At 39.6% G+C, this 22,124-nt stretch overlaps 1 protein-coding gene and 1 pseudogene across 5 annotated transcripts in view; both read left to right on the forward strand.

Moving 5' to 3' along the window:
- The first annotated feature begins 212 nt into the window (after positions 1–212).
- On the forward strand, positions 213–858 carry LOC123791082 (large ribosomal subunit protein uL13 pseudogene; annotated as a pseudogene).
- Positions 859–19,788: 18,930 nt separating this feature from the next.
- CDKAL1 (CDKAL1 threonylcarbamoyladenosine tRNA methylthiotransferase) overlaps positions 19,789–22,124 on the forward strand; it is a 673,848-nt gene continuing 671,512 nt past the window's right edge. For all 5 annotated transcript variants that reach the window (XR_015722607.1, XR_006779269.2, XM_087858100.1 and 2 more), the window contains exons 1-2: positions 19,789–19,876; positions 20,692–20,730. Coding sequence is in view for 3 of the 5 variants with exons in the window: in XM_087858100.1 (XP_087714226.1) it covers positions 19,804–19,876; positions 20,692–20,730 (112 nt within the window). In the remaining 2 variants the exon portion in view is untranslated. The remainder of the gene's footprint in view (positions 19,877–20,691; positions 20,731–22,124) is intronic.

Below are 22,124 nucleotides of genomic sequence, written 5' to 3' on the forward strand. Positions count from 1 at the left end.
CAGAATTAACACTATGACTTGAATTTAAAAAGTGAGGTTTTTTTTTTTAAAGATTTTATTTTTAAGTAGTCTCTACACCCAGCATGGGGTTTGAACTCACAACCCCGAGATCAAGAATTGCATGCTCTACCGACTGAGCCAGCCAGGTGCCCCCAAAGTGATTTCTGTTTTTTTAAAAGACTTTATTTAGCTTTCCCGGGCAGCTGCCAAAGATGGTGGAGGGGCAGGTCATGGTGCTGGATGGCCGAGGCCATCTCCTGGGCTGCCTGCAGACCATCGTGGCCAAACAGGTGCTTCTGGGCCAGAAGTCGTAGTCGTGTGCTGTGAGGGCATTAAGATTTCTGGCAATTTCTACAGAATCAAGTTGAAGTACCTGGCCTTCCTCCACAAGCACATTTACACCAACCCATCCCGCGGCCCCTACCACTTTGGAACACCCATCTTCTGGCGGACAGTGGGAGACATGCTGCTCCACAAGACCAAGCGAGGCCAGGCTGCCCTGGACCACTTCAAGGTGTTTGATGGGCTCCCGCCCCCCATGACAAGAAAAAGCGGATGGTGGTTCCTGTTGTCCTCAAGGTGGTGCACCTGAAGCCCACGTGGAAGTTTGCTTACCTGGGGCGCCTGGCTCACCAGGTTGGCTGGAAGTACCAGGCAGTAACAGCCACCCTGGAAGAGAAGAGGAAGGCGAAGACCAAGATCCATTAGCAGAAGGAAAAGCAGCTCATGAGGCTATGGAAACAGGTCGACAAGAATGTGGAGAAGAAAACTGACAAATACACAGAGGTCCTCAAGACCCACAGACTCCTGGTCTGAGCCCAATAAAATTGACTGTTTATTCTTCACAAAAAAAAAAAAGGACTTTATTTATTTATTTATTTATTTATTTATTTATTTATTTGAGAGAGAGAGAGAGAGAGAGAGGATGCGCACATGCCAGGGCTGGTCCTACGAGTGAGGGAAAGGGGAGAGGCGGAGGGAGAGAAAGAGAGAGAATCTCTTAAGCACACTCCGGGCTGAGCGCGTGGAGCCCAACTCGGGGCTCGATCTCATAATGCGGAGATGGTGACCTGAGCAGAAACCGAGAGTTGGGCACTCAACCAACTGAGCTACCTAGGCGCCCCCAAAGTGAGTTTTAAATAAGGAAATTCATAAGACTTTTTTTTTTTTAACGTGTGTCAACAATACAGGAAACACGGAGCTGGGAAGAGCTGTGGATATAAACCTGGAACCTAAGACTTTTTGAACATTTGTAGAAAAGCAATGAATAAGTTGTTTTAGGCCAAGTCTCATAGGGTGCTTCATGTGGGAAACAACCCAGGAGATAAGTGTTAACTATACAAAGCTGTAATATGTGAGATGGGATCCCTATAAAATAAGTTCACATTACTGAAACTCAGTTTTTGGTGGCCAGACTCCACTCACCCTTCTTTTAATAACAGTGCCCATTTTGTTCTGGGATATCTTGCCTCCAGAATTTTCAGTCCAGGTGCTCTAGGTGTTATTCATTCAGTGTCCTACTTCCTAAGGGTTCATGTGGGGTGAATTTTATGGTATGTGAATTATATTTCAATAAGGCTATTATTAAAAAAAATAGAATTCATGGGACTCAGTCTGGCTAATTAGAATATTACATTCTCCTGGCCAGAGTGAATTTGTTCAGGGACAGTTACGTAACCCAATCAAGCTAATAAAAAGAGATGAGGCTTTTTGCTGGGATTGTTGAAAAGCACACCTTAACAAATTTTTTTGTTATTGAATTGAACTGGGAAGGTGATTCTAGAGATAGTTCTCTCATGGGGTCAGAGAACAAGCCCAATCTTCTCAAGGCAAATATTTAGATGGTATTTCCTGATGACACTTTGGTTTAACCTTCTGCCGAACCCAGCCTTGCTTGATGCCGGATCTTTTCTTTTCTTCTTCTTCTTCTTTTTTTAAAGTTTATTTATTTAGGTAATCTCTACACCCAGTGTGGGGCTCAAACTCATGACCCCAAGATCAAGAGTTGCATGCTCTACTGACTGAGTCAGCCAGCTGCCCCTAAATGATCTTAAGACTTTTCAGTACCATAAGCCGATAGCTTATCTTTCTTTCCTTAAGCCAATTTGGGTTGTGGTTTTTGTCACTGGCAACTAGAAAGAAGTTCTAAATGATGACACAACTCATACGAAAACTGGAGTGTAAGAGACACTCAGCTGTAGAATTATCTAAGTTAAGGATAGTTTCTGTAACAATGAACACCCCTCCACCATGGGATGCCTGGGTGGCTCAGTTGGTTAAGTGTCTGCCTTCGGCTTAGGTCATGATCCCAGGGTCTTAGGATCGAGTTCTGCATCAGGCTCCTTACTCAGCGGGGAGCCTGCTTCTCCCCCTGCCTGCAGCTCTTCCTGCTTGTGCTCTCTTTCTCTCCCTGACAAATAAAGAAATAAGATCTTTAAAAAAGAAAAAAAGAGTGAACACCCCTCTTTCCTAGACTGGAAAGTTGGTCATTCTTATAGCCCTTAACTTGAAGTAGGAAAGAGCTGGTTAGATGACTACCATGTATTTTATCTTGGGACTAGGACTATTCATTGCCAAAGGATGGAATGTTAAAAGATACAGTACAACAATGGAGGAATTTGAGAGTGCGTTGGCTGTTTCCTGTGGCCTATGTGATGGTGCTCCATAAAGGAGGGCTTAGGTTGAAAGTGGCTCAATCTGATATCTAAGAGCTAGAATCAATATTTTTAAAATGCTCCTGATCCCACAGGTGCCATCCAACCAGGTCTCCTAACGTACTTCTGTCTGACAAAGTGGGCAGTTACCAATTACAAACTGTGGCAGGAACACAGGCCTGGAGCAGATTAGCCTCACCTGCCTATCTGAGAACATCATTTTGAATTTCATAAGACAGATGTAGAGATGAAGCCATTAAGCTAAGGGTTATAGAAGAAGAACAGAGCACTGGAGTTTGCTGCTAAGAAACAGAAGCCCATAGGTCCAGTTCTAGACTTGAGGAGTTGTCCGGCTTTGGTTATTAGCTCAGAGAATTGCATGGAAGCAAGAGCTAATGAAACTCCAAGTGTGGCATAAAGACTAGTGATCATTTCACCCCTAAGTCTCTTGTCATACTGTTAGTAGCTGAGGAGGTGTAACCTCAGGAAGGGAAACCCTCCCCAATGTCTATCTTAAATGTGGCCTTGGAGGAAAAGGGACTGTTTTGGTAAATTACTTTACTTCCAAGATCGGGGACCTTGCTATTAATGTCCAGCAGTATATAATGCATGCTATGGATTGGAGACAACTGTATATTTTTTTCTACTTGTCTTTTTTCCAAAGAAGTGTTGATGGGGGCTGGGTAACAAAAAACCAAGATGATGGACAGATCACTACTCTACTTTTTTTTTTTTTTAAGATTTTTTTTTTATTTTTAAGGGGCACCTGGGTGGCACAGTCGTTAAGCATCTGCCTTCGGCTCAGGGCGTGATCCCCGCGTTATGGATCGAGCCCCACATCAGGCTCCTCTGTTGTGAGCCTGCTTCTTCCTCTCCCACTCCCCCTGCTTGTGTTCCCTCTCTTGCTGGCTGTCTCTATTTCTGTCAAATAAATAAATAAAATCTTAAAAAAAAAGATTTTTTATTTTTAAGTAATCTCTATGCCCAATGTGGGGCTGGAACTTACAATCAAGAGTCACATACTTGGGGCACCTGGGTGGCTCAATCAGTTAAGCATCTGATTCTTGATTTCGGCTTAGGTCATGATCTCAGGGTCATGATCTCAAGGTCGTGAGATTGAGCTCAGCCTTGGACTCTGAGCTCAGTGGGGAGTCTGCTTCACTCCCTTTCTCTCCTTCTGCCTTTGCCCTCCCCCTGCCCCCTGCTCACATGCTCGCTCGCTCTCTCTCTCTCAAATAAATAATAAACCTTAAAAAAAAAAAGAGGGGTCACATGCTCAACTGACTGAGGCAGTCAGGTGCTCCTCAGTACTCCACTGTTATTCCTGATTCTGTTCCCCAGGTACTTTGATACTGGGAATAGTGTTGTGTCAATTCCAGTCTATTGGAAAGCAGATGGTGATGAAGTTAGAAATGCAAAAAGTTTATTAGGGGGTGGGGGGAGGATCCATAGGAAAATTGATACTCTAAAAGATACTCTGAAAAAGAGATTTATCAGGAGTAGTGTCTGTAAAGGATAAAGGGGAGCAAGTTGGAGTGGGTGGGCAAAGCCTTCGGTTGGCTACACAGATCATACAAAGCCTAAGTCAGTGCAATGGACAGCTCTACAGCAAAATTGCAGTTACAGTCATCTGCCTTGTGCAGAAGCGGCTAGATAGGAATAAGCCTGTCATGCTTAATCATTGCCTGGGAGGGATGCCCAGGAAAAGCGTGGCCTCCGGGGAGAAGCTGGGTGGGTCCTGAAGGTGCTGCTGATGAAGGCTGTTAGTTAGCTGCCCTCTTCTACAGCTGAACAGATGTCCTTTCTTGAGAGCGGACCTGATGGTTGCACTTCCATGGCCGACACAGTGTTTGGTTCTTTGTATTACCATTATTAACCATACACATTATTAACCATACACATTGTGTTGCTTTTGTCATTTAAGCTGGGCTTTGCGGGGTTAAAGGAAGTCACCCAGAGAACTTCGACAAGTATTTCAACGGAGCCACGAGACAGAACTTTGCGTTGTCCTATTTTCAGGACGAAGTGATTGTGTTTTGGTTGCATATGGTATTCCGGTATGGAAGTGTGGGCATGTTCTAAAGCATGTGTATGGAAAGAAGGGTATGTGGGAATGTCAAGAAACAAATTGAATAGTGAAAATCCATTTTGCTACCCAGCACCTGTTCATCATTCTTCTAACAAAAGTTTCCTAATTTTCCTCAATGGAACCATTCTGTCCTACGCAACCAATCCTGATGCTTTAGAGAGAAGCTCATTCCACACCTGCTTCCAGGGGTGGGCGTGGCTCAGCCTTAGCCAATCAATGCATTGCATTCTCCTTGCCATCCTGATAATACAAAGGCAGGCACAAGATCCAGTCAGAGCCAATAATACCACGCAGAGAGACTTTTTTTTAGATTGTTGAGTGAAAAGCAAATTTTTTCGTTTTCTTCTGGGCTTGAATCTGGAAATCGGCCTTGAAGCTAATGACAGCCATCTTGACACCTTGTAGAGAGTCTGACAATGAAGATGAAGTCAAGATGAATGATAGAGCCAAGAGGCTGAGAGAGATGGGTGCTGGCTGAAACTATTTGAGGCTCTAAATCCACTTTCACCTGATGCATGATCCCTCCTAAAATTTGAACATGTTTTACCTAAGAAAATTTGGTATATATACATACATTGTGTATACACACATATATACACATTTGTATTTACTTCTATATCTACTATTACATATTAAAAACAAGTTTATACTGTAATCTCCATTTCAAATCCAATACCAAAGGGTTCATTCTTATTTTCCTATTTTTTTTTAAGTCATCTCTATGCCCAATGTGGGGCCCAAACTAATGACCCCGAAATCAAGTGTCACATATTCTGCAAACTGAGCCAGTCAGGTGCCCCTTATTTTCCTCTCTCTAATTGTCTTTGACAGTAAGAAGCTTGGGTCCTGTTATGATGCATATACTAACTTATCTGCTTAATCCTCCTGTATGTAGCAAATCTTTCATTATGGCCGCCATGCCTCTTCCCTTGTCATAGAGCCCTCCTCACCCCACTTAGAATCTTACATCCTGCCCGCCTTGGCAGACACTATTCCTACTCTGCCGGAGCTCTGATACTTTGTGCCTGGCTGATACTGGTGCTATCCTACATCGATATCCTTTTCACCCACCTCTGACTTGGACATCCCACTCTGGATCACCACTACTGAGTAATATCCATAGTATGGATGTACTGTGGTTTGTTTAACCATTCACCTATGGAAGGACATGTGGGTTATTTCCAGTGTGGGGAACTACAGACAAAGCTATTGTGAATGGTTGTGTACGTGTTTTCGTATGAACACAAGTTTTGTTTCTCTGGGATGAAAGTCCAGGAATGGGATTGATGGTTCATGCGGTAAGGACATGTTTCATCTTTTAACAAATGGCCAAATTCTTTTCCGGAGTGGCTCTCTTACTTTATACTCTCAGTCTAATGACTTTTTCTCTAAGTTGTTCAGGAAGGGCAGGGCAGGGAAGGGAAGACAAAGGGAGAGATGGGGAGGAAAGGAGGAAAAGGAAGAGTTAGTAATAAGCTATTACCTATATGTCTATGTCTGGTGTCTCTAATTTTTTTCTTTTGATTTAGCTTTCTGTTTTCATACTATCAACACATTATTTAAATTTTTATTGTTATGTAATATTTTCTTATAAAAGCACTTTTTACCTGTTCTTTTTAGCATTATTCTCTAATAGTTTCTCCATTAAAAAATTTTAAAAGCCATGTTATTCAGGTATTATACACATACAATAAAATTCACCATTTTTAGTATACAGTTCTTTTTTTATGATTTTATTTATTTATTTGAGAGAGAGAGAGAGCAGGGGAGGAGCAGAGAATCTCCAGCAAACTGTACTGAGCTCAGAGCCCAGCTCGGGGAGCGACCCCAGGACCCTGAGATCATGACCTGAGATAAAACCAAGAATCAGATGCTTAACCAACTGAGCCACCCAGGGGTCGCTTTAATGTACAATTCTAACAGTTTCAACAAATGCGTAACAGCCACCACTAGCAAGGCACAAGGAAACATTTTCAAGTGTTGAAAATGTTTCCTTGTGCCTTTATTTTTTTAAAGATTTTATTTTTAAGTAATCTCTACACCCAGCATGGGACTGGAACCCATAATCCCGAGATCAAGAGTTGCGAGCTCCACTGACTGAGCCAGTCAGGCCTTTATAGCCAACTCTTCCCCCTGCCCCCAGTTCCTGTCAATCAATGATCTGTTTTCTATGGTTTTACTTTTGCAGAGTGTGATACAGATGGAATTAATTATACAATATGTAGCCACTAAAATCTGACTTTTTTCATGTAGTGTAATGTATTTGAGATTCACCCATATTGTTGTGTGCCTTAAGGGTTCATTCATTTTTCTTGCTTAATCGTATTCTATTGTATGTATGCCCCATACAGTTAATTATTTACTGGTTGAAGAACATTGGATTATTTTTCAGGTTTTTCTGGTATTTTAAAAACTGAATTAGATGAACATTTCCTGATTTCTACAAAAACTGTAATAATGTTCGTTATTTTCCTTTATAGTTTTTTTTAAAGATTTTATTTTTAAGTAATCTCTACACTCAATGTGGGGCTTGAACTCACAACCGCTAGATCAAGAGTTGCCTGCTCCACTGAGCTAGCCAGGTGCCCCTATTTTCCCTTATAATTTTCTCTTCCTTTTATTTATTTTTATTTTTTATTATTTTTTTCTTATTTATTTTTTTATCTTCCTTTTGATTTGTTTGCCATATTTGTCTTCTTATTTCTAGTAATTGTGTTTTTCTCTCTTTGCTCTATTATATGTCATTTGTTCATTACATTGATCTCTTAAAAATCAGCTTTTGTTTTTGTCAAATGCATTTCCTTTTTTTTTTTTTTTTAGTTTTTTAGAAGGGGAGGGGCAGAGGGAGAGAGTTTTTTTAAAGATGTTATTTATTTCTTTGTCAGAGAGAGAGAGAGCACAAGCAGGGGGAGCGGCAGGCAAAGGCAGAGGGAGAAGCAGTCTCCCCACTGAGCAGGGAGCCCCATACAGGACTCAATCCCAGAACCCTGGGATCATAACTTCAACTGAAGGCAGCCACTCAACCAACTGAGCCACCCAGGTGTCCCAGGGAGAGAGAATCTTAAGCAGGCTCCATGCCCCAGAGTGAGCCCGGTGTGGGACTCCATCTCAGGACTCTGAGATCAAGACCTAAGCCGAAATCAAGAGTCAGATGCTTAACCAACTGAGCCACCCAGGCACCCCATGCATTTTCAATTTCTGATTTACTTACATCTGTTTTAGTTTTACTTCATTCAGGATTTACAAATTTTCTTTCTAAGATCTTAAATTGAATGTTTATTTAGTTGTCTGTTAGTAATAAAATAATTTAAAAGCCTATAGTTTTTCTAAGAAGAGTTTTCCTGCATTTCAAAGCTTTTGAGAAGTCCTTTATTATTATTATTTTCAAGGAATTACATAATAACGTTGTGAAGAAGTGTTGATGTCCTTTTAATATTATTTTAAAACAGACTTTTATTGTGTTCTTAATTTTCTCCTTAGTAAGTCCATTATTTAGGAAAATTTAAAATTTTTTCATGTAATTACATTTTTTGTTTTATATTGGTATTATTAAGTGTTGTTTTTATCACAAGTAATGGCCTAGAGACTATTTTGTATGTACTATAAATAGAGATCTTCGACTTCATTTAATTGATTCCAGATATCTGTATTGAAGATGTCACAACCCTTTGCACAATACTTCATGCACTCCGTCTCTCATTATTGACACTGGAGAATTAAAATCTCCAATATCATGTTCATCCTGTCAATTGCCTGTATTTCTAACAAACACATACACAAAGGGCTTTGGTTCATGTTCTTCTCTACGTAACTACGGCCACTTTCCCAGGTAAATTGTATGTTATGTCTCTTACTGCCAGAGTTCCTGAACCTCTACTCCAACCCTTGCTTCCTTGCAACAGCCCCCTCTCCTAGCCACATCCTGGACCTTGTTACAATTTGGGACTTTTCTACCTTTGGTATCTCACTTTGAGACCACATCCTTCCTCTCCATTCCTGACTCTCACAAAGCAGCAAACTCATCTAACCCTGCCCTCCAGTTCCCCAGTCTTTTCCCGTCTTCTAGTTGGGTATAGCCCATTTTCGATTCTCTTTCTTCTCAAACCCAACTTGATCCTCATTTTCAGTCACTTGGACCTTGTTCTTCCTGGTACCTTCAGTTTCGTTTCCTGCTTCTCTCTGTCTCCTCTCTCTGTCCTACAAATTCCCAACCCTGGCTCGCTATAGTCATCTGCCTTCTCCTCTACTTACCTTCAGGGGCTGCAGAATTAATAAAGATTCTTGACTGAGAAGGAGAAACCAACTGGAGCTAGCTTCAAAGAAAAACTGGCATGATGATTCTAATGTGTTTTCGGAGGACCAAGGGTCAAGAATGTAGCCCGGCTGAGGTGCCTGGGTGGCTCAGTAAGTTAAGCATCTGACTCTTGATTTCGACACGGTCATGATCTCAGGGTCATTAGAGTGAGCCCTGTGTCAGGCTCTGCTCGAGGTGTGGAGCCTGCTTAAGATTCTCCCTGGCCCTCTCCCTCTGTCCCTCCTTCTGCTTGCACGCGTGTGTGAGTTTGCTCTCTTCAAAGAAAAAAAAAAAAAGGAATGCAGCCTAGCCTCAAGAGGACCAGAATCAGGACTTCTCTTTTCATTTTTCATCTCTGCTTCTCTCCACCTGACTGCTTCTTTCTTCTAGAAGGCTTTCTGTTCTCTCATAGTCACATGGGAGCTCCCTAATATACAATTCTTCTGTTAAAGACATGTCAAAACTGATACTGGATGTTCTTAGTCTAAATTTCAAAATCATGGGGAAAGAACTCTGATGGGCCCAATTTTGGCCAGAAGTCAATTCGAGATCAACCAGGGCCAAAAGTGCATAGTCGTATTTTATAAAAATGGCGGCAGGCAATGCACAGTGGTTACCATATACTCACTCATGAACCCATGGCCAGGGAGGATAGGATGTGCTGATGGACCTCGCCAGAGTTGTATGTACTCATGAAATCCAGTACTAGGGTCAGAGAAATACGAGGTTCTGATTGAACTGGTCTTACTCACTTGCCCACTAGTAGAGGCTGAGCTAGTCCAGGGCTAACTGAACCACACAGAATTAGAGTAGGCTCTTCTGGATAAGGAAAAACAATGACTCTCTGACATAGTTGCTAAATGATAGCTAAGGAAGCTGACAAATTTCTTGGTGATTAATTACCACCTATTTATTGCAAGTGTAATTTGTGTAGGGCCAGGCTATGAGCTAAATAAGGTTTTGCTCAGTATGTTTTTGCTGCTTTATCTGAAGTTTAAAAAAATATCTTAGAACATTAAAATTTTCCACACTCATTACTAAATATTGAACTTTTTTCAAAGTCAAATATAAAAGACTTTAGATTATTTTGGGTTAATCACTTTGTTGTTTCCTTCCATTAATTAAGATAAGCAACAATTAGATAAACTCATAAAAAATATAAAAAATTAAATTATAAAATAAAAATAAATTTATATGTGTCCTTGTCTAATAAACATCACGGTTATGTAAAAACAAATCAACTTCAGGGAGTATAGTTTTGCTTTGAGCAAATTCATTTAGGATGTGAATTCTGCCCATATTTATGCATAAAATAATTAACTATGCTTTGAAAATAAGTGCTGTAATTATTCACTGAGTGCCTTTTTACTAAACATTTTTTTCTGCCTCCTTACAAATTATTTATTGAGAAATCATAGAGGGTAACTATGAGAACACACAAAAAGTAAGACAAAAATAATCTTGTTTCCTTTATTTTGTCCTGGCTTAGTTTTTCTTTTTATCTGGCTCTTAACTCTCCTTGAATGAACACCACCACCAACAGGGTTTATTCGAGAAATTTAGAATAACCAAATACACCAAAACTGAATAAAATAAAATGGAATACTCCCTTTTCTTCCTCCTCTCATAGCTGTTTCGATGTAAACTTGGTGTCTCTGCAGTTTCAGAGAATAAAATTCTCATAATCTCTGGCAGAGTTTCTGAGGAGCAAAGCCCTCCGTGGCCTTCGTTATTTCTATTCTTCACTCTCAGAGACATTTGTTCCCAGTGGAATTGCAAATCTCTGAATTTCCCCTATAGATTTATCGCTGGTAGGAAAATATTTGGAAAGAAACCAGTGAGAGATATGGCTAACGGTATTAATGATGCATTTTTCTTTTTTTTAACCATAGGCCACGAATGTCCTATGATTAAAAAGAAAAAAAAGGATTTTCTTTTTTCCACATCTTCCTGGAAGTGACCACATTCTGGTACTTGCCAGGGAAATGCATTTTCAGCACAATATTTTAATTGACTCCTTTTTTCAAGGTTTTATTTATTTATTTATTTATTTATTTATTTATTTATGTCATCTCTCCACCCAACGTGGGGCTCGAACTCACAACCCTGAGATCAAGGGCATGTTCTTCTGACTGAGCCACCCAGGCACCTCTATTTTAGTTGACTTTTTTTTTTTTAAGTTTACTTATTTATATACTTATTTTTAAGTAATCTCTCCGCCTGCAATGTGGGGCTCAAACTCAGGACTCCGAGATCAAGAGTTACATGCTCTTCCAACGGAGCTGGCCAGGCACCCCTAGTTGACTTTTCTATTTTTTTTAAGATTTATTTATTTGAGAGAGAGAGAGAGAGAGAGTGAGTGCAGGCAGGGGGAGGGGCAGAGGAAGAGGGACAGGGAGAAGCAGACTCCCGGGAGACAGGGCTCTGATCCCAGGACCCTGAGATCGTGACCTGAGCCAAAATCAAGAACCCAACGCTCATCCAGCTGAGCCACCCAGCCAGCCCACCCTCATGGACTCTTAATGGTCACTGCTCAAATCTCATTAGAATGCTCTAGCTTTGTTTGTTTTTTTTAAGTCATATTTTTTAAATTTTGGCTTTTAAAATGATATCAGCCAAATGTATCAGATTTTTTAAGCTAGGTGAACAACCTTTACTTATTCCCCAAATATTTATATTTCAGGCACTGTGATACAATGCTTAGAAAAGTCACTATCTTTCCCCAGGAATATTATTTCAGTGGTTTCCACCTCTTTGTACTATATCATCAATTTCTTCATCTCCATGGCATTGTTCTTATTTAGCGTATAATGATCTCTTGTTTCCTCCTATCTTTAAAAAATAGTCCTTTTTTAAATTTTATTTTAATTCCAGTGTAGTTAACATACAGTGTTATGTAAAACAGTCAACCTTTATGAACCCACTTTCTCCACCACTACAGTCCAACATTTCTGCTCCTCTTCGCAGCAGATCTGCAGAGGTTTCTATACCTGTTGTCTCCAGTTTCCTTCTATCCTTCACCCTGGAATCCACTTCATTCAACTTCTACCCACACCACTCCACCATAACTGTCCTTCCAAGTTGCTCAATCCAATGATTAATTCTCAGTTATCTTACTTGACCTATCAGCATCATCTGACACTGTTGAGCATTCTCTCCTCTGTGATGCACCTTTATCATTTGGCTTTTGGGATACCATATTCTTAGTTTTCTTCCTACCTTGCTGATTGCTCCTTCTCAGCTTTCTTTACTGGCTCTTCCTCTTTTCCCTCATCTTTAATTTTTTTATTTTTAAAAAATTTAAAGATCTTTTCAAGTAATCTCTACACCCAAGGTGGGGCTTGAACTCATGAACCCGAAGTCAAGAGTCATATGCTCTACTGACTAAGCCAACCAGGCAACCTCTCCCTTATCTTGATATCGGAGTGCACCAGGCCTCGGTCTTTGGTTCTCTTCATTATTTACGTTCATTCCGTAGCCAATCTCATCTAGTCTTTGGGCTTCATATGTCAGCTATATGCCAGTGTCTCCCAAATTAATGTCTGCAGCCCAAACTTCTCACTTGAACTTCAGAATCATCCATCTAATTGCCAAGTTAACAATCCATTTGGATGCCTAAAAGCTATCTCGAGCTTAAGAAGTTCAAGACTGAGCTTCTGAAGCAACAACGCCTTTTAGCAATGAGCGTACCTGGTGCGCACATCTTGGTTTGTGAATATCACTTCTCACTAAAGGGACCATGACTTCTTGAAGAATTGGCTGATTCCGAGGGGCGGAGAAAGTACAAGGTGAGCCTGGAGCATCTTGTGGTTCCAAAATATAGGAAAGTGCTAAGAAAAAACAAAACACCCTCCCCCCCAAACAGACTTGTCAAAAGAACACAGAAGCCATCCCAAAGGCCAATGGCCAAATCTGGGATATTTGGAACATCAAAATAATGGTAGTAATGGATTATAAGCCATAGAATAAAATAGACATCTATGAGTTTATATTAATATAAATAAATAATTGAGCAGATAAATAAATGATGGGAAGGAACAGCTCATCTAATAATAAAAGTAGAAGGAATGATGGAAATGGAAAATTATCATTTGGCAAACACCACAGTAATAATTGTTACTTACAAGAATCATTAAGGGGTACTAAAATTAGTGGATGAGTGGATGTTGAGAAACAAGATACTTATATACTCTCAAAGTATCTTCACGCAAGGCATTTACTAATAACAAAGGGGAGGATAGTAACTTTCCATTGGAGAGATCAAGTGTTCAAAGTACATCATTACTAGTGAGACATTCCAACATCACGTGTTTCTGTGCTTGTGATGGGCTGACAGGGGCATGGCATCACTTCTATAGTAATACTGCCAATATTTCATACCTGAATTTAGTTATGAGGGAACATCAGACCAACTCAAATTGAGGGACATTGTACAAAATAATTGATCAATATTTTTCAAAGGTGTCAGGGTCAAAAAAGACAAAGAAAGAACAAGGAAGTGTCCCAGACTGGGACAGTTAATAGTATCATGTCAATGTTAATTTCTTGGTGCTGATTGTTGTACTTCATTTATATAAAATGTTAATATCTGGGGAAGCTAGGTAAAGGTTATGCATAAATTCATTATACTATTTTTTGCAACTTTAAAAAATTTTGAAATTATTTCAAAATTAAACATGGTAATAAAAGGTAAAAGAAAAAAAAAACAAATTAAAAAACCTCCTGAACTCCTGATCTCCCCCTTCAGTAATCAATTCCGAATTGTGGTAATTTCATTCTTCTTGTATTCGAGGCCAAAAACTTTATCATCTCTTATCTCTCTTTTTTCCCCCTCATAATCTAGATCCAATCTATAGGGAATTCTATAGGCTGTGTCCTCAAATATGTCCAGAATCTAACTACTTCTTATCACCTCTGCTGCTACCTGCCTGATCCAGGACACCATCTGTGCTCCCCTGGATTATTATGGTTAACTCTAACTTACCTCCTTGAGCCATTCCTCTCTTCATAACGCTCTAATGGCTCCCATTTCATTGAGAGGAAAAGCCAAGGTTCTGGCTATGGCCCATAAAGCTGTACCTGATCTGGTTCCATTGACTCTCTGATCTCTTTTCTTATTACTGATGCATTCACACACTCACTGCATTCAAACCACTCTGATCTTCCTGCTATCTCTTGAACATGGCAGGTGTGAGAGCCTTTAGAGCCTTTCCACTGGCAGGTCGCTTTTCCCTGTACCTCCCTTCCTGGACACATGCCTTGGCTAACCTCCTCATCTTTAGTCTTTGTTTAAACGTCTTTTTCTCCATTAGCCTACTCTGACAACCAGCTTTAAGAATTGCAGGACTTCACTCTTGGTTATCCTTACTTTGCTATGAATTTTTGGCCATTTTTATCACCTTTGAACATATAATTTTTATTTATGTCATATTTACTGTGTATCATCTATCTGTACCTGCTAGCATGTAAACTCTTAAGAGGGCAGAAATTGTGGTCTGTTGTTTAGTTTTGTTTTAGTCTGAGAATTCAGAACAGCTGTTGGTACATTATATACGCTGCAAGTCTATTATTCTATGACTCGGTATATTTATCATATATCGAGTCACATATTACTGAAAGACAGAAAAAACATCCTATGTCTCTTTCCCACAGACACTTATAAACAATCAGGGAGTTAGACAACAGATATAAATTATCTTTTTTTTTAATCAAGAGAATATGTAAAACCAAGGAATTTAGCTAATACTCTTTCAGTTGCAAGTGAAAGAAACCCACTCAAGTTAGCTTAAGAAATAAAAATGGGGAATTTACCTATTTACAAAACTAAAGAGCTCAGAAGTAAACCTAGCTTTGGGTGCCTGGGTGGTTCAATTGGTTAAGTGACTGCCTTCAGCTTAGGTCATGATCCTGGGGTCCTGGGATCAAGTCCCGCATGGGGCTCCTTGCTCTGTGGGGAGCTTGCTTCTCTCCCCCCCCTCTGCCTTCCACTCCCCCTGCTTCTGCTCTCTCTCTCTCTCTGTCAAATAAATAAATAAATAAATAAATAAATAAAATCTTAAAAAAAAAAAAAAGAAGTAAACTAGCTTCAAGCAAGCTGGATTGTAGGGGGCCTGATAGCTGTCCTCAGAACTTACTGATTTCTCCCCTCATCATTCACATCTACTTTCCTGTGGAATAGCTTGGGCCCCAGGCAGGTGTTCTCCACCTGGTAGTTTCAGTAACTTCCAGCTGCAGGTTCTCCTGGCAGACAGAAAGCCTGGAATTCACCCTGGCCTAGAGTGGGTTACCTACCCTGCAGCAAGGGGATGTGCGCCTCTCAGTGCTCTGGCCTGGCCCAAAGGCACAGCTCACAAACCACTCATACGAAGAGTGGAAGAATCAAAACGGAAAATTAATCACGGAATTGGGCCAAACCTATTTGCGCAAACGGATAGGAGTAGCTTCTATTACTGCAAGTATAGCACTCTGACCCCTAGTGGTTAGATGACATGGAGACAATTCAGTGTTTCAAAGCGAACAGCAGGTTAATTTATTTCACATCACGTTTTCATATAATGTTTTTTTCAGTTTACTTAAGAATATCAGTGTCCTTCCTTTTTATCCTCGCCATTGAAGCCTTCACCTATTGAGGGCAAAGTTTCTTTCTTTTTTTTTTTTTTTTAAAGATTTTATTTATTTATTTGACAGAGAGAGAGACAGCCAGCGAGAGAGGGAACACAAGCAGGGGGAGTGGGAGAGGAAGAAGCAGGCTCACAGTGGAGGAGCCTGATGTGGGGCTCGATCCTGTAACGCCGGGATCACGCCCTGAGCCGAAGGCAGACGCTTAACCGCTGTGCCACCCAGGCGCCCCGAGGGCAAAGTTTCTTTTGACATACTTTCTGTCTCCTCTATCTCAACTGTCACCATCTTTCTCCTTGGGTTTGTATTCAGATCCTGTGATAATGTCCTAACTTATTTCCTGATCTTCAGTCCTTTGTGAGAACCAACACCTGAAAAGGCTTCCTAAAAAACTGCTTTGGTTGTATAGTTTCTAGCTGGGGAGTTTACTCTGACACTTAATTAGATCCAACCCAAGACCCTGGGTCTAGAACCAATTTTCATGTGCTCCCTTCATTCTTTTTGCTTATGAAATCAGCTAGCTTTCTGTCACATGCAATGGGAACCTAATGTAAATAATAATGCATTCACGTGATATGTGTTGGCCTGCTGAGCTTAAAAAATTGAGAACACTCATCCTTTTCTGATCTCATACGAAATACATTAATACATTTAAAATTTCATTCTACTAAACTTATCTAATATTCTACACAGAAAACTTCATTATATTTCTCAGCATTTTTCAAGGGTGAATTAAGTGCATGATTTATTTCTCATAAAAAGACATCAATTGGTACAAATTTATAAGTATACTAACTAAAGGCTCAGATCATAAGCTGAAACTAAAATACATGTGCCTAAATGTTTATAATTTTCATGTTTCATTCTTTCTTTCTTGGTTAGTGGCTGAGATAGTAAGAATTCTAACTTCATTATTGTCTACATTTTCTCTTCAAGTTTCACTATCAAGACAAACAGAAAATGGAGTTGATCACTGACGGCTTACAGATTTTATTGTATATTTCCCTTATTTTTGTTTTTTCTCTCCAATGTTTATCTCTATGTGAATTTTTGCATTTTCAATGTTAGTATACAATTTCTTTCTTCTGAAGTATTCATATAAAGTTGCTAAAAAAGACCAGAGTAGGACTACCTATGCTTCAGTTTTCTTCTCTGTAAAAAGAGGATAAGAGTGGGTTCCCTGGGTGGTGCAGTTGGATAAGTGGCTGACTTTTGGTTTCGGCTCAGGTCATGATCTCAGGGTTGTGAGATCAAGCCCTGCTTCAGGCTCCAAGTGCTCACCTCAGAGTCTGCTTGAGTTTTTCTCTCCTTCTCCCTCTGCTCCTTACTCCCATTCGCTCTCATTCTCTCTCTCAAATAAAAAAATAAATCTTGTTAAGAAAAGAGGATAAAAGAATAATAATAGTACTAATTAATAGGATTATTCATAGAGTTATTGTGATGAATCCGTTTGATAATTCACACGGAGGGCTTACTGTGGTTATTGGCACACACTTAAAAGTTCTCAAAAATTGTTAGCCTTTACTATTATTTTATGGATTCACTTGCATTTTTAGTGTGTCTTTGTACACATAAATTGGTTTGTCTGCCACTAAATTAATATTATATTTAATATTATATTTGTGGGCTGAGAAAACAATAAGGTAGAGTGTCTATTCTTACAAAGTTTACAATCTAATTTGAGAATCAAAGCATAGAGATTTAAAATTTATAAACAAAATGTGATATATAGATATAACGGAATATTATTCAGCCTTAAAAAGGAAGTTCTGACACATGTGACTACATGGTTGAAGACATTATGTTAAGCAAAACAAGTTAGTTACAAAAGGACAAATATTATATGATTCCACTTATATAAGGTTCCTAGAGTCATTGAATTCACACACTCAGAAAGCAGAACTGTAGTTGCTGGTGGTGGGGGGAAGAAGAAAAGGGGAGCTATTGAATGAGTACAGATTAGTTTGGGGGGATGAAAAAATTCTGGCAATGGTTGCATGAAAATGTGAATGTACTCAATGCTACTGAATTGTACACTTAAAAATGGCAAAAATGGTAAATTTTATGCTATGTATATCTCACCAAAATAAATAAGACATATAATTTTAATATTAACATAAAGGAAAATCAGAGTTCGATACTATAAAATAAACAGATAAACCAGTAAATTACAAATTATCAAGTGCCACTTTAATTTTATTTATAAAATGTATCTTTATTTTTTAAATAATTAATTACATATGCATGGTACAAAAATAAAAGTTACAAAAGGGAATACAGGAAGAGTAAATCTTCCTGTAGCCAATATATATACTTTCCAATAGCTGTACTTGTACACTGTGAACACAATGTTGCAACTTTCTTTTTCCACTTAACCAATGTCTTGGATAGTACATTAAAAGCAACCTTATTCTTTCTTAAGAGCTGTATAGATACCATAAATATATTTAACCATTCCCTATTGAGAAGCCAGAGAGGGTTTCTGGTATTTTGTTATTACAAGCAAGGTTTCAAAGAATAACCTGGCACATATGTCATTTGGTGTAACTGTGAACATTTCTGTAAGATAAATTCCTAGAGGTAGGGTCACTGGCTTTTGAAATGATTCATATTAAAAGTGTTTTCCCTTACCATTTCCCCATCCCTCACAGCCAACAACACCATTTAGGTTTTCAATATTTATTCATGTCTGAAGTGTTGTCCTCAAACCCATCCTCCTGAAAGGATCACCTGCTCAGACACTTTCACACTACCTAATTCATCCAAGATTAGGTCTGATGTCTGTTTTAGCAAACAAGGCTCACCTTCATGTAGTCCCTGCATTTTCCCTCTCCAGCCTTGTCTACCATCACTCCCCTTTACTCTTTTCGCTTTTATAATATACAAGAGTTTATACTTCAGGCCTCTATGCATTTGCTCTTACTCTCTCCCCGCCTGGAATACCTTCCTCCATTGCTCTTACTTCCCCCCATGGGGAGTCTTGACGCCCTTATGTAAAAGGAGGAACCTCCCCTTTGCGCTCCACAAGTCCCTGTGCACTCATCTTCCACAGAGATTGCTCTTCTCTACCGAAACGATATCCTTGAAGTATCCTTGAGGGAGGAAGTTGCCTTTTTTCCCTTTCTAGCTCTGATATCCAGCATTGTGCTTGAGGTCATGTGGTGTGCACTCAGTAAAATTTCTTTAAGTGAACTCAACTAGATCTTAGGGCATGCTTATGGAGAGGCCATTTAGTGGAAGTTTATGTGCCAGGCAGCGGGATTACAGTGAAAGAGATGGGGCAACATAAAGGTACAATTCTAATTCAGCCGGGCGAGGACTGCTGTGGATTCTAGGTCACAGTTTGGATTTTTTTCTTGGATGTGGTGAGCAAAGGGTGGCACTGTAATTAGAAGGATTGCACTAGGCATAAAGCTTGTGATTTCTGTCTTCTTCTTCATGGCCAATTGTCTTCATTTCTTAAAGTGGAGATGCTCTTTCAGTAAACAAGGTCAAGCACAGTATCTTGGGTAAAAAATAATAAAGTGAGAAAACATATTGAAGGCAACTAGGTCAGAACCAGTACATTCCATGAAAATTCTTTCTGCTAAACTGCCTTACAGTTTAGTGCCTTCTAAGCATTAAAAAAATCCCTTGCTTGGTGTTAAATGATAAATACTGTTTAATGCAACTGTTCTTCGTCCTTTTCTACTCTCTTCTCCAATATGACCTCTTTTCATAAAATTTTGAGGAAGAAAGTAAAATGTAATGAAAAGAGTAGGTAATTTCAGAATTGGGCAAAACTAAATTCAGCACAGAGGACTGTCACTACTAGCAGAGTAACTTTTGGCAAGTACTCGCACTCCCTGTTTCCTCTTTTGTAAAATAATAATAATAAGGAGAAGGAGAAGAAGTTCGGAGATAATGTTTATGTTAAGCGCTTAATACGGTGGCTGACACATAGTAAGAGCTCAGCAGAAGACAGCTATTAATCGATTCTAAGAACCTGAGGTTTTGGTGTCTATATTAACTCTTGCTACCAAAGGAATTCCAAACGTAATCTTTAGCAAAATAAGTTAAACCCGAACTCGCACTTTCAGCGATGATTCAATTTGACCTCTCCGGGCCACCGTCGCGGAGCATGCGCAAATAGACGTGGCGGGACGTATATGTCATGGCGAGCTCCATATGAAGTGTTTCCCGTATCGGCAGAACGGCGTGTGGTTCTCTCACTTTGGGCTGGTATGTTATTTCCTGATCTCTAGGTAAGGGTGGCGGGTGGATCTGTATGGGGCAGAGTGTGGCTAGAGCTTCTTTAATGGTGGAGCCTTGTTTCTCCAGTTTCGGTCTTTCTCGGGCCGTTTACAGGTTTGTTTCGTAGTTGAAAGGGGACTTGCCAGCTGGGGTCTGGGAATTAATTGGGAAGCGGGTGGCGCTGCCCGAATTGAGGACAGAGTCGTTGGCGTTAGGTGCTGCAGGGCTGCAAGGAATATTTAAGGGACTTCGTTCCTTATTGTCTAACCGAATTTCATTCTTTCTCCCACTTTCTGTGCTGAATTTGTGGGCTGGGACAAGGCTTTCGCACTTATGTAGCTTTCACACAGCTGTATTTCAAGAATTTAAACTGAAGTTGGCTAGAAGGGGCAATGTCTTGTGGTTTTTCACTTTTGTTCCCTTTTTCTCATAAAACCTCTCTGTGAATCTGGGACGACACGTGTTTTTCTGGTGGAAGGTGATCTGTATACCTATCTCATTGCCTGGTTTCCGTTTTGTAGTTGGTATTACTCGAATAACGCAGACGTGTTGTAGTGCTGGTTCCTGGGTAATGTTTTTTACTGTAGTCAGACGCTCGATCACCATCTTGGCAAATAATGGTGGGTGTAAACACCTGACCCAATCAGTAAGAAGTTGGAAGTAGTAGGGAACATCATTCACCGTGCTGTATAAAGCAGTCTTTAATGAAGTCTAATCTCTTCTAGCTAGTTTTAAAGAGTTCTTACTGTGGGTTTGTGAACTTGGTCGGAGCTTGCTTTTTCTAATCAGTTTTTATTTTCCAGACTTTCCAGAGGATTTGAGACTAATTGCAGATAGTCAAGGTACTCATTTATTTCAAACCTTTTATGCTTGAAAGAAGTGTTACGCTTTAGAAAGTTCCGAAAGGCAAGCCTAGTTTCTTAGTAATGTTGCCGCCATCGTTCTGTGGAAATACCATCCTCTCCATATCATGCCATATCACTAAATCTAATTTTCATTCTCTTTCCATCTACTTAAGCAGCACTGACCTTGTTGGCCTCTGACATGTTCTCTTCCTTTGCCTTTTCTCACCCACAGATTGTCGCTATTATAGGCTGGTTCTCTTATATTTGGCAGTTAAATTTGGAGTTCCTCAAGGCTTGGTTCTTAAACCTTTTTCTTTCTGGGTAGTCTAATCTCCATCATAGTCAATGCTGTTATTTTTATTTATTTATTCATTTATTTATTTAATTTTATTTTTGCCATCCTGGTGGGTATGGAGTGGTATGTCATTGTGGTTTTGATTTGCATTTCCCTTATAGTTAATGACGTTGACATCTTTTCATGTGCTTGTTGGTCATTTGTATACCTTCTTTGGAGAAATACGTGTTCATATCTTTTGTCGTACTTTACATTGGGTTATTTGTCTTTTATTGTTGACTTGTGTGCTTATTGCATCTGGATGTTTATGAGACATATGATTTGCAAATATTTTCTCCCATTGTATGACTTGTCCTTTTACTTTCTTGATGGTGTCCTTTGAAGCATACAAATTTCTAATTTTGTTGAAGTCCAATATTTTTTTCTTTTGTTGCTTATGCTTTTGGTGTCATAACTAAGAAACCAATAATACTTAATCTAACATCATGCAGATTTACATCTATGTTTTCTTCTCAGAGTTTTATAGTGTTAACTTTCAAATTTAGGTCTATGGTCCATTTAGAATTAAATTTTTTATGTAATGTGAGGTAGGGCTTCGACTTTTTTCATTGTATGTGGCTATGCAGTCGTTCTAGCACTATGTTTTGAAAAGACTCTTCTTTCCCCCCAGTGGATTTTTTTGGTACCCTTGTTGAAATCAGCTGATGAGGTAATGCATTTTTTTAAAAGATTTTATTTATTTATTTGAGAGAGAGAGAGAGGTAGTGAGAGAGAGCATGAGAGGGGGGCACGGGGAGAGGGAGCAGGGAGCCCAATGCAGGGCCAATCCCAGGACCCTGGGATCATGACCTGAGGCAAAGGGCAGACGCTTAACTGACTGAGCCACCTAGGTCCCCTGAGGTCATGTATTTTCGAGAAATATTCTAGATGATTTTTATGAAAGAATAACTCTAGAATAATGATTTTCAAACTTTATTGCGCGTCAAGATCACCCGGAGGGCTTGTTAAATATTGCTGAGCTTTACTCAAAGTGTCTGATTCAGTAGGTCTGGAGTGGGGCCCAAGACTTTTCATTTCTACCAAATTTCCCAGTAAT

This window comes from Ursus americanus, chromosome 32 (assembly GCF_024610735.1).
Source record: "Ursus americanus isolate L20-20 chromosome 32, mUrsAme1.1.p, whole genome shotgun sequence".
Classification (NCBI taxonomy): Eukaryota; Metazoa; Chordata; class Mammalia; order Carnivora; family Ursidae; genus Ursus; species Ursus americanus.